The following is a 12,204-nucleotide window of genomic DNA, read 5'->3' as shown; positions in this document are numbered from 1 at the left end:
CATAATGTTTGGCATGATGCCCATTGCAGGGTAAAAAGTGCATTTTTCATAATTGGGTAGTAGTTAAAGCAATAAGCACAGCACAAGTCTTGTACCATTTCAGACATACACAAATGTTGCGTGTTCAGAAATGAAGTACTATCAAACTTCATTACACATCCTTTGCCTTGAGAAAGACACGACATTCACGACTCACAGTTGCAGCGTCAAGCCCTGCAGTGTCCTTGACTTCTTCGGATGATTAAGGATTCAATGTAAGAAGCAAGCTTAAAATGTGTTTGTGGTTAAAAGCCTTAGCCAGTACAATAAGCCAGGACAATATTTATTGTCATTTAGAAACCGATAACTTCTTTTTTGAGAATCAGCATGGATTTAGACGAGGTTTTTTATGCAACACCCAGTTATTCGAATTCACCACTGATCTTCACTCCAATATGGATAATTTACAAACTGACTGCATGTTTCTGGACTTTTTTAAAGCATTTGACCGCGTACCTCATTTCAGTCTGATTTCAAAATGAACAGAGCGTTTAGATACGCTAACGTTATCGTGGATCTGTAACCTTTTGTCTTTTCGTTCATTGTGGTTAATCACTCTTCCTCTCCAATTTCCAACGTCACCTCTGCAGTGCCTCAGGATAGTGTCTTGGGGCCACTGCTTTTTCTAATTTACATTAATGGTCTTCCAACTAATATTTCTTCTTCAATATGGCTTTTCCGCTGATGATTGCATTCTATACCAACCTATAACTAGTACCGATGACCACCTTGCTCTTCAGAAAGACCTTAATCTCATTAACAACTGGTGTGGTGCACAGTGCATGCCAAATGACTTTAAATTTATCTAAATATAAAGTAATATCCTTCAGTAAAAAAACAAACTGTTGCATGCGACTACTACATAAATAATTCCAACGTGTCACGGTCATCTTCATATAAATGCCTCGGCGTCCATCTCACCTTTAATCGTACTTGGGCGCCACATGTAACCTACATATCAGCAAACACATCAAGAACACTAGGATACTTGCATCGAAACCTACGAAACGCACCAGAAAACGTCTGCAAATAAGCTTGCTTAACCTTTGGTCGCACGCAGCTGGAATTCGCGCATCACCCATATGGTCCCCCTTCCAAGCCTACCTCATTAACCAGCTAGAAGCTGTGCAAAACAGAGCGTCACAGTTCATTTCACGCATTTACAGTCGCCCCTCGAGCATCACAAATAAAACACGACCTTTCATTACAGCATCTAGAAATACGGCGCACAGTTGCCCTCCTGTCGTTGCTTTATAAATATATTCACGCAGCCAGGCCACCACCCGGCCCACTAACAGCAACATTGCACATGTCTAAACAACTGCACAATCAACGAAGCATCACACGCATCTTTGGAAAAACAAATTCAATTCTGGGCTTTGCCTCGTGCCGCTGCACTCTGGAATGACCTTCCCGACGTCATTGTCAATTTAACTAATCGTGCAGCTTTTCACGAACAATTATTGATACATCTATCTCAATAGCATTGTATAAACTCTTTCAATTGTGCCTTTGTTCATGGTGTTTTTTGTGTGACTGTTAAATTCTTGTTGTTGCCTTTAACCCCTACTTGTCATTTGTGCAATCATTGTTATTAGGCCCATTGCACTGCTTTGTAATGTGGCACAAGTTTCACCCACTAGAATTTTTTTCTTATGTACCCCCCTTACTCCATGCTCCGTTATATAGAGCCTGTAAGGTATTTTTATATACATAGAAAACCTGCAATCACTTTTAATGTTACTATTATCACATCATCCATAGTCGATTATGCAGCCAAACATTGCAGGTACTTCCACATGCTCGCACAACTGCGACCATGCTGCAGCTTATTTACTGATGTCTTAAAAGTAGTGGCTCAAGTGGTCAACATTCACAGCGTCAGTGATTTTGGGTCACAACGACCTAGCTGACCTTGTAAGGCAACATCCATGTCGTAGCGGCCAACCACGATGACTGGCAAATGTATACAGCACGAGTTCCCCTGCCCCCGCTCGAACCTTAGGTGACAGGCACGTTGCGCAAGAGCTCGCCTGCTCTCCAAATTAGCTGCCGTTTACTTTCAATATGCAAGTTAGCCCCAGTGGAGCCGTCCCTTTAAGAGGTGAGCACCCACCTAATTGTTCGACACTTACTCCAGCCACAGCACAAATCCACCAATTGTACGGCACATGCTGGCTTGGTTGGCTTCAAGTTCCTGCAGTCTGTAGCGTGCAAACTTCACATCTGCCGTGCACTCTCTCGAGGATGGAGCAGATCGTCTATTTTCCGGTGCGCGCACTCTTCTGGCGAGGTCCAGAAAATAAAGGGAGGTCATTGTTTCTTTGAACCTTTTACAGTGCAGCCTGCTCCGACAACAGAAAACTTTCCACTAATAGCCAGTTGAGTGCACAGGATAACGTCCGATGGCTTGTGCAGCATGTACTTGCACAACTCCAGAGCCAAGATGTAAACCAAAACAAGGACTCAAGGAATATTACTGTCAAAATCTGCTACAGGCTAGCGTTTCTAAGCTGTGAAAAGGCATGTCAACCGTCACATGCCTCAGAGACTTGAGCCGTAGTAACTCTAAGCAATCTTGCACAGGCTCGGAGGGAGGGAGAGCCCGCACCTGGCGTTCATGGGGATGATGCCCTTGGAGCCGACGCCCACGGGGATGTGGTCAAACATGCTCTGGGCCAGCTGCTCCTTGATGGGCAGCACGTCCTTCTCCATCAGGTTGGTCCGCAGCAGGCGCACGCCACAGTTGATGTCAAAGCCCACCCCGCCTGCGCAAAACCAGGCCCGGCTGTTGTTTGACAGAGTGCGAAAATGAACAGCCCTATCAGCCCCACCCAAAAAGGCAAGAGATAAGCAAGACAAGCATATGTTGAGATACAAACAAAAAGCTCAAAAGTGTTACCCTGCTGAACTTTTGAAACTTCATACCTTTTATGTTCAGAAAAACCCAACCACAGAAATTTCGCAGTTGAGCGACACACCCTCTTAAAGGGGCCCTGCAGCACTTGCCACCGACTACTAGGAATGTATTGTGGGGGTAAAGTATATGGTCCCAGCAATCTCCTCCCACAAGAATTGTGAAAATCTGTTCACTATCACCGAAACTACGCGCGACGAGAAATCGCGCATAATCGTTCCCTCTCAACTTGACCGTAGACAACGCGACGAAAGCTGCGCACTCTCTCCCGGAGAGGGGGGCGGCTCACGGCATTCTTTTCTGCGGCCTATGATATATCACAGGCCGGGGAATTTTCTTCTTTTCTAAGCAACATGGAGCGATCTATTTCCGGTCTGGTGCCACAAAGCAGGCATGGGTGCCTGCTCGCAAGCGCGCGCTCGGGCTGGTAGGGCATTTTTGAAGCAATAACGCTTGTTGTCGAGTGGTCTGGTTGAAAGGGAAGTATTGAGCACATCACTCTAACTCCGCGCGCACTCAAACCACAAAAGCAACAGCAAAACTGTGCCTACATGTTCAGGCATAGAAGAGGTTCGTACACAGCACCAACAATGGCAGATTGTCACAGGAAATGCGAAAAATTTGCCGCGAACTTGACCAGTGACAGCCGATGCCTCAATGACGTCGTTTAGGCCTTGCTGGGGGTGCATAATGAGGACGATTGAAGAGAGCGCAGTTGGTTTTTCCGCGTCTTTCACAGCGATTTGCGCATTCACCGCTTCACGTGCACGTGTAATATTTGGCTCAGGTATTTTGGTAGCGTAAGCTAAGCATCGCGCAGGTTTACTTGCACTGCTCAAAGAGTGTTGCAGGTTAAGAAAAAGTGGCACCTTGTCAAGATTGATTCAATGTGGGGTTTAGCGCAACAAAGCTAAACCTAGGATATGAGGTGTGGCGTAGTGGAGGGCTCCGGAAGAATACTGACCCCCTGGGCATCTTTAATGAGCACCGAAATCTCAACACACAGTTGTTTTTGCTGTTCACCGCCATCTGAAAAGCAGCCACTATGCCCGGGATTGAACCCATGTCCTTGGGCTCAGCACAATATGTCTTAGCCACTGAGCCAATGCGGTGCACACATTGTCAATATAGGGGTGAATTTGATGTCGTCGTTAAGGGGTATCTGTCGCATTTACAACTACTCCATGTTTTCCATGCACTGGCTTCATGTTTGTAATGAGAAACTATACCAAACGCCACAATCTCGGTATCTGCAAGGCATTTTACACAGGCTCACTGGGACGATACTTTGAGCTTGGCTAATGAGCGTATTACGAGCTTTGACATATTCAGCCTCGTAACCCTTTGGTTTTTTTCATTGCTTTCTTTCTTTTTTTAAAGCAAGCTATGCATTATATCTTACGTCCACACTGCACAGGTGGCTCTTCACCCTTTACGGACTCCTCCTGGGAAGGCTGCTGTCATAAACTGGGTTTTCAGCACGTATTGGCTCTGCATTACGTCCTTGCCCAAAAGTGTTTGAATCATCCAGCAGCCCTGCCCAGAAGTCACCGGAACAAGGGCGTGCAAAAGAACGCAGTTCACAAGGGCAACTCCGTTTCACACAAAACCCCGGCTTTGGGTGCACAGCTGGTGGCGTTAGCTGGCAGTGGCCAAGCGATGATTAAAATGCATCACCACGCGATCCGTCACCACATACGATATGCCTGTTTGCCATCTTTTGCCTCACACGTTATTATAAAGAATGCGACACATTCTTTGGCCATGTCACCAACTTTGCAGTAGTATCTGGCTATGAGGCTACCTAGCCTCTTATACCCAGCCATCTCTCACCGCCAGCGCATAATGTATTATGGCAGTGAAGCAAACGTTACCATTACTGCAAAGCACATGCCCTACTCATACTTGCAGCACAAACACTACAAGATTCCTTTGCCCAGGATCCCCTGACTGCTATCTGTGACGGAACAATTCTCCTAAGCCAACCAACACTTCGCATATCATTGGAGATGAATTCTGCCTGGAATTTGTTCCTGACAAGAACTGCACTGACAATTGCATCAATGCATTGCTATGAAGTTACCAAGCATGTTGCATAAAAAAATTTGCATGTAAAATCCCCATTTGCACTTGCCCTTAAGATTTGTTTCAATGAAACTAGGGGATCAGGCAATATGCGCATGGAAGTACAGAAGCAGACATCTCAACAGCAGACCCAGCAATGTAGTCGGATCATTTTCTATCCCATAAAGGCTTGTCCTTGACAGTGCATCCACCCAGCACTCACCTGGAGAAACAATAGCCTTTGGATCATCCATGTCGAACGCTGCCATGTTGCCAATTGCAAAGCCATAACCAGAATGAATGTCTGGAAGTCCTATGGAGTGCTGGGAGGAGGAAAAAAAGGCAAATGTTAGACGTGAACGAAGACAGGCATGCTACTACACCCAACAAATGTTCGAGAAGGCTGATGTCATAAAATGGATGGTCAGCACGCATTGGCTCTGCATTACGTCCATGCCCAAAAATATGAGTTTAAATCATTCAGCCGCCTTCTCAGAAAATGGCAAATGCAGAATGCAATGCACACACAGAAGTTGTTCTTAAAGAAAAATCGCGACAAACAACTATTAGAGAACCAAGTACTCACTCCCACAATTCCGGGCAAAGCCGCCACATTGCCGATTTGTTTGACGCCGGGTAGAAAGCCGCCGACATTGCCAGGACGACACGAGTTTCGTAGCTCCTCAAACATGAGCTTTTCCAGAAGGCTGTTCACGTAGAAAACTCCTTCAACCTGGGAAGAAATCAGCCCATGTAAAGCTGAAACACGCCAGGAACTCCCAATCGCAATTATTTCGCAACCACGCAAGCAAGAGAGATCGCGCTTTTTCCCTCGCCCGTTCGTCAAAATCGCAGTAGAAGCGCTAATTTTCCAGTGCAGCCTTTGCGCAGTACGACTATTTCAAAGGGGCACATTTCGTCCAAAACATTCCTCTTTAACCCAGCCAGCCGATATCACTCGCTCGGACAAACAATCCTGACGTCAAAAACACGGGCTGGGTTGGCAAGTGTTGCTCCCTAAAAGCGCAAGCAAGCTGCCACGCTTGCGCGCCAAGCTCACCTTCATATTCGCCACGAATCCCTTCTTGATGCGCCACGAAACCGGCGTCATTTTCTCTAGGTAGCCGAGCTCTTCATTGTAGCTGCGGACACCCATCTCGGGTACCTGGTGAAGGGAAGGATCGCAGGATTACACACGTGGCGTGGCCCAGGCCTTGCCCTGCGTACACCACCGGGAATAGCTGCTTACCTGTATCGCGTACGCCTACGGCGCCACGCACACCTACTACAACTTGCAACTGGTAAGGAATCTACTGGAAAACGACTTGGCACAAAAGCATCGTCAAGCAAGACGCGTACGAGGCAGAATACGGAGCAAGACAACGCGCACGCCCGCAGCGCCCGCAGCTGCCCAAAGATCGTGAAGACGCATTGATGCACGATGATGATGATGACGACTAAAAACACATCCCTTTTGAATCGGGGGTACAGCTTTTGCAATCCCTCATTAGTAAGTTACTCCACTACAACTGCTTTTCTTTTTTTTTTTATCCGACTCATATCTTGCTTTAAATAAAGCACCGGTTAACTCTATGGTTGTGAGTGCCCTCGACCGGCCCCTTCCCTGTTTGTACTGTTCCCTCTCCGTTTTTCGTGGCGGTGGTAATGAAAACATTTATTGCACGTATTGAGTGCTAGAAGAACAGCCTCATTGAGTGCGGTCCTCGGTCCACGAATCCAATGGCCTGCTCGATCAGCCGTTGCTGATCTTGATAAGCAGTGCTTCACAAAATCTCCCAAGGAGAGGGAATTTGTTTTAAGCTGAGGTTTTTGCGTTGTGGATGTTGCAAGCAAGCAAAAGTGTTGTTCATCCTATTCATGGAGTTCGTCTTAACTGGAGTAGAGGCGTGAAGGTTTGGGAAAAGAGAGCTGAGCACAACCAGTGGTCAATTTACTAAGACAGCAAAGAGGACAGCCGCCGACTGTGAGAAGCGGGGAGCTCAAGCTTAGTTTTCTTACAATATATACGGCCTTTGCGGCTTTATTGCCTCGTATTCGTGCAGTGCATTGGCTCTGCAAGTTAAATAGTCTCACGGGTGGACAGGCAAAGTATTTCAACTGATATCAATGCTCAGTGTCACACTCGTCAGTCTGAACAAAAAAAAAAAAAAACAGAGCGATAATCAAACTGTGCTTCCCCCGCTCAAGTGCTACTACTCACACACTGAAGTCAAACGACTGCCAAATTCTTTTTTTCTATAATGGAGGGTATGTAATTTACAGAAAAAGCATGCTGTGCGCGCTGCTTCAGATTGGGGAAAAAAAAACTTTCACTTCCTCCAAAGAAATTAGATTTACTACTCCTGCGATACACCTTTTTGCAGGGGTGTACAAATATCAAATTTTGTACCGCAAATCACACACGAATAGAAAAAGTGACTGCAGATGGAATAAAATATATATATTGAATCATAGCCAAGGAACGTAGGAACAATTTGTATATCTTAAAATACCTGAAATAATTTTTAGTCTCGGTAAAAGTACCGATTTGTGTTTTTCGTATACTTTTCTTGGGGGCTTTTTTCTGATTACTTGACAAATAAACTGTAAGTAATTGTACCTTTAACAAAACTGCTGCTTTGTGTTTGGAAGAGCAATCTATAAGCTACAATTTCATGCATAGCAAGGATACGTGTGTCCAGTAGCTCAAGAGAAGAAAAACATTTTGTGGAAGCACTTAAAATCGGTCGTTTTTCCACCGTAACGAAAGAGTTAACCAGTACATGCCGCCAAACACAAGTGCGGCATTGAACTTGATGTTCCTCCTTTATGAAACTCTGTTATCAGCTCGGGTCCATAGCTGAAGTATCGTGTGTCAAGTAAAAGGCTTTACCAGTGTTTGTCATGTGAAGGGGGCGGGGGGAGAAGGGGAAGGAAGTACGTTCGGGTGTAATATGTTCCATCTCTTTTCTTCTGTTGATGCCAACGTTTATGTTCAGTGTGTTCCGGTGTCGCCTGAGATGGATTTCAAAGTGTTTTTGTTTGTGTCAGAAATCTACTCTATAGTTCTTGTAGAAACAAGTCCAAAAATAGTAAGCATATTCGCTCACGCTAACAAAAGTTATTACCCCGACGAGACAGAACTATTTGTTGGCTCGGCGGCTTGCGATGACGACATAGTCCGACCTCGTACGAGGCGAAGCACTCATTTCATGGTTGGCCGCCGGAATGTCCGCGATTTTTGACGGCGGCGGTTTGGTTTAGATGATGATGATGATGATGATGATATTTAGGCCTTCCCCTTTGTAGCGGGTGATCAACAGGCGCCCCCAAAAGGGCCCTGGATCTGGCCGAGTTCCTTGGCGGAACCCGAGATTTACTCCCCCCGCGGCACTTAAGTGCTTGCGGTTGGAGTATGCGTCTGAGAAGCACGAATGCGCCACCAAAGTTCTAAGCGTCTCTTTGATGCTTCCACCGCCTGCCAATTAGGCTGTTCTCCCCGTCCGCGGAAACCGAGTGCCATCGTCAGCGAGTGGGCAGCGCCATCCGACGGGGGAGGCCGCAGCTCCGGGCATTCGAGCACAATGTGGCGCACTGTCTCGTCGTCCAGCCCGCAGTTGGGGCACGTTGTGTCGAGCCCCGCTGTGTACTTGGCGCGGAGCTGTCGGGTTCGGAGCATACCGCTACGCGCTTCAAACAGTAGGGCACTGCCCATAGAGTTCTCGTAGAAGAGCTCCTTCCCGATGCTTCTTTTTTCGGCGCAGTACACGGCCAGCGCCGGCTTTACCTCGGCTGCCTTCCGCCACCTCTCCTCCTCTACCTTGTTGACTTGTTGTCGGACCCTCTCCCGCCAGCCCCTCTCTGCGGTCTCGCCAAGGCGCACTGGGGCTACACCGTATCTTTCGGCGAGGCGCCTCGTCCGGGCCACCCATTTGGTGGTAATACATCTCATCGTGATGTATTTGAACACTTCCCGGGCCCATCGTCCATCCGCCATGTGGCAGAGGCGTCGTTCGTACGTCAGCTTGGCCACCGCCTCTCGCGCCTCGAAAGTGGACCAGCCCAGGTCGCCCTGGATGGCCTCGCTAGGGACTCCTTTGTGGACGCCCAGGGCCGTACGTCCAGCCTCCCGTTGCCGCGTTTCCAGGGCCCGCTGAGTCGACGCCGCTGTGCACATAACAGCGTTGCCAAAGGTCAGGGCCGGCACCGCGACCGACTTCCACAGCTCCCTGGCGACCTCAAAACGACTGAAAGCCCACAGCGCCCGCGAGCCAAGGAAGGCCCTGCGAGCGACGGCCTTTGCCCGGAGCTCTTCCTCGAAATCCTTGGTGTAGGAGGGCGCTGCCGTTAGAGTCACTCCGAGGTATTTGTAGGCGGCGACCCTCTCAATCCCGTTGCCCTGAAGGGTTAACCTTGTGTCGTCCGCGCCGGCCCCGTCGGGAGCATACCGCATGGTGGCAGACTTTCTGGCACTGAAGGTCAACCCGAGAGCTGTACCCTCCTCCGAACATATGTCCAGAAGGGCCTGCATGTCTATGCTGCTCTCTGCTAACAGGACTATGTCGTCTGCATAGAATAAAGCCGGCAGCCGTTGTGCCCTGCTGTCCCTCTGCTTCATGTATGTGACATCGAAACCCCGGCCGCTCTCAGCCAGCCTCCTCTCCAGTCCTGACACAAACAGCATGAAGAGAAGGGGGGACAGAGGGCAGCCCTGTCGCAGTCCCCTGGAGACCTCGATGGCGTTGGTGCTATGACATCCCCAGTGGACGACGACTTGCGTATTCTCGTACAGGGCCTCGAGGAGCCGGAGCAGGTTTTCCTGTAGGCCCAGCGCTTTCAGGACCGACCATAGCCGCCGTGTCTCCACTGAATCGTAGGCCTGTGCTACATCCAGAAAAGCCAGCAGCAGCGTCCTCTCTTCCTTCGCGGCTATCTCCACCGCCTGGGTGACGATGAACAGGTTGTCCTCCAGGCAGCGCCCTGGCCTGAACCCGTTCTGCAGCTCCCCGAGGACTCCTTCCGCCCATACCTGGATGCGCGCCCGCAGGATGTGACAGAAAAGCCTGTACAAAGCGGACGTGACGGTGATGGGTCGGTAGCTCTCGGGAAGGCTCTTGTCACTTCCTTTTTTTCCATACGAGCCTCATTCTTGAGCGCCCCCAGCTCCGTGGCATCCTTCCCGTCACAAGCACCCAGTTCAGAGCTGCCAGCATGACCATACGCGTCTGGAGCCTCATCCTTTTTAGCAGCACATGAGCGTCGTCGTTACCATGGTTACTTCAGCGAGTGGGTCGCACATCAGACGACGACGTCCTTTTTTTTTTTTTTTTTTAAGCTACGCTTTCAGTCTTTACGGACTTTGAGCAGGAGATACTGGTGATTGCGGAAGTCGACCTTGCATGCGCGAGAGTTTCCGTGAACGGTCACTTATTTTTACCGTCGCTACATAGCGATACAGATGCTAGAATTTCTACCGACTGTAGTAGCGAGCCCCCTGCGCCGGCGAAATGTACGGTCGCGTTTTGATTAGATTACCGGAAAGTTCCGAGTGAACGCCCTCCCCCGAAACATCGCCCACCCCCTTTTACGGGTGAAATATTCAATTTACTGAAAGACGCGCGCCCACCCCGTAATATCCATGGCTTTAGCGCCGATGAGTGAACAAAACAAACCCGCATCATCTCTTCATGTGTAGATGCGGTCACTTATTCGTCCTTTCCGCGCTCGACCCGAAATTTCGCCCATCTCGTATTTTTCACTTGATATCACTGTACTTAAATTTGGGTGGGCGTTCTTCCGGAACTTTACGGCACAGCAAATGCGCTGTGCTCTGTGCTTCATGCAAGCAATCTTAGTTGATGTTGTTTACTACATTCTTGCTAAATGATGATCAGGAGCACGATAAATGACAATTTTTTTTAGAATGAGCGAGCAAAATTTCCGCCCCTACTCCAGCTTCCCACGCTTGGTTCAGATGCCTTTATGAACTAGCATAGCTCTTTTATGCTTTCAAAATCGTCTGGGCAAGGTAATATAGGTAACTGCGGAATCATTACAATATATCTTATTCATTTTATATCGAAATATTTAGCTATGGCGTGAATTCTGGTTAATGCAATACTTGGTCCTAATTCTTCCCACTAGATGGCGGCGTCAACGTCATGTTTTCGATTTTTTAAGCTCTACGGTAGAAGTATACGGCTCTTTAAAAAAAAATTATTGTATTGTGAGAGTTCAATCTAAGACGCCTAAGATTCAAGCCATTTCAAGCGTAAGCGAACAGTTCTGGGCAACAAACGTTTGTGTCATTTGCTTTGCGACAAATTCGCCAGATGTCGCTACTCGGCAGAGCCGGTAAGCCGGAATCAAAATCCTCCCTGTTCTGTGCCGGAATGCAGAAACCGCAGAGTGCAATCCTTTCGTTTTCATCGGCAAACGGCTACTCTTGCTTCATTTAACACGATAAACGGTAAAGTGCGCTAAGGACACTAGGCAACAGGTTCATTCAGAAGGCCGGTGCAGCAAACCACACTTTCCTGCGATCATGACTTGATGGGAAGCAATGAAATGAAACTCTTTGGCAGTTGTCGTTACGGGATGTGCATGCTCTTGCCGTTGTCGCGACCGCCGCGCCGCAGAGAATCAGCTGCGACAGCGTTTGGGCTTGAACTGATTTATTCAGCCCGCGTGAGCGCACTTGAGCGTGCGCCTCGTGATCACGAGCAGTGCCCGGCGTCGTCCAAGCGCTGCGTGCGGAGCTCCTCCTTCGTCGTCGGCGCGGCGCTCCCTTGGCGCGCCGTTCGTTACCACCTCTGAAACAACGTCGAGGCTACGCTCGAAACACAGATGGTGCAACGAATCCTTTCGGGTACAGCGTCCAGAAAGCAAATGCAAAGAAAACTGATGATACACCAGACACGGAGCGCTGAGCGATCACGCTGGCTGCAAGCGTCGTTGCTCCTGCGCTCACTGTATCCTTCCGCCGAGAACGGAGGAGCGTCAAGCCCGGTTTGGCCCGGTGTGTAAGTGCTTTACACTCCGGTATAAAACAAATATGTGTGACTGTGTAAAAGCACCCACACACAAAAGATGTTTTTTGTAGCTTTCTGATGTTTTTACGCTCGTAAAAAATTGATTAAATCAAGAGCGCACAAACATGTCACGATTAGTTCAAGAAATAGCCG

At 48.4% G+C, this 12,204-nt stretch overlaps 1 protein-coding gene across 1 annotated transcript in view; it reads right to left on the bottom strand.

The window, feature by feature from the left end:
- The window catches only part of Rtcb (RtcB RNA ligase), a 31,303-nt gene extending 24,838 nt beyond the window's left edge, over nucleotides 1–6,465 (bottom strand). Inside the window, exons 1-5 of the mRNA XM_077690870.1 lie at nucleotides 6,270–6,465; nucleotides 6,081–6,185; nucleotides 5,607–5,753; nucleotides 5,244–5,343; nucleotides 2,651–2,807 (exon numbers count right to left, since the gene is read on the bottom strand). Of these exons, the coding sequence (XP_077546996.1) occupies nucleotides 2,651–2,807; nucleotides 5,244–5,343; nucleotides 5,607–5,753; nucleotides 6,081–6,176 (500 nt within the window). The 5' untranslated portion in view covers nucleotides 6,177–6,185; nucleotides 6,270–6,465. The remainder of the gene's footprint in view (nucleotides 1–2,650; nucleotides 2,808–5,243; nucleotides 5,344–5,606; nucleotides 5,754–6,080; nucleotides 6,186–6,269) is intronic.
- Between the last annotated feature and the right edge of the window lie 5,739 nt (nucleotides 6,466–12,204).

Source organism: Haemaphysalis longicornis, unplaced genomic scaffold (assembly GCF_048455015.1).
Source record: "Haemaphysalis longicornis isolate Haplotype H1 unplaced genomic scaffold, Haemaphysalis longicornis Haplotype H1 scaffold_10, whole genome shotgun sequence".
Taxonomy (NCBI): Eukaryota; Metazoa; Arthropoda; class Arachnida; order Ixodida; family Ixodidae; genus Haemaphysalis; species Haemaphysalis longicornis.
This window is presented reverse-complemented; position numbering and strand designations above follow the sequence as displayed.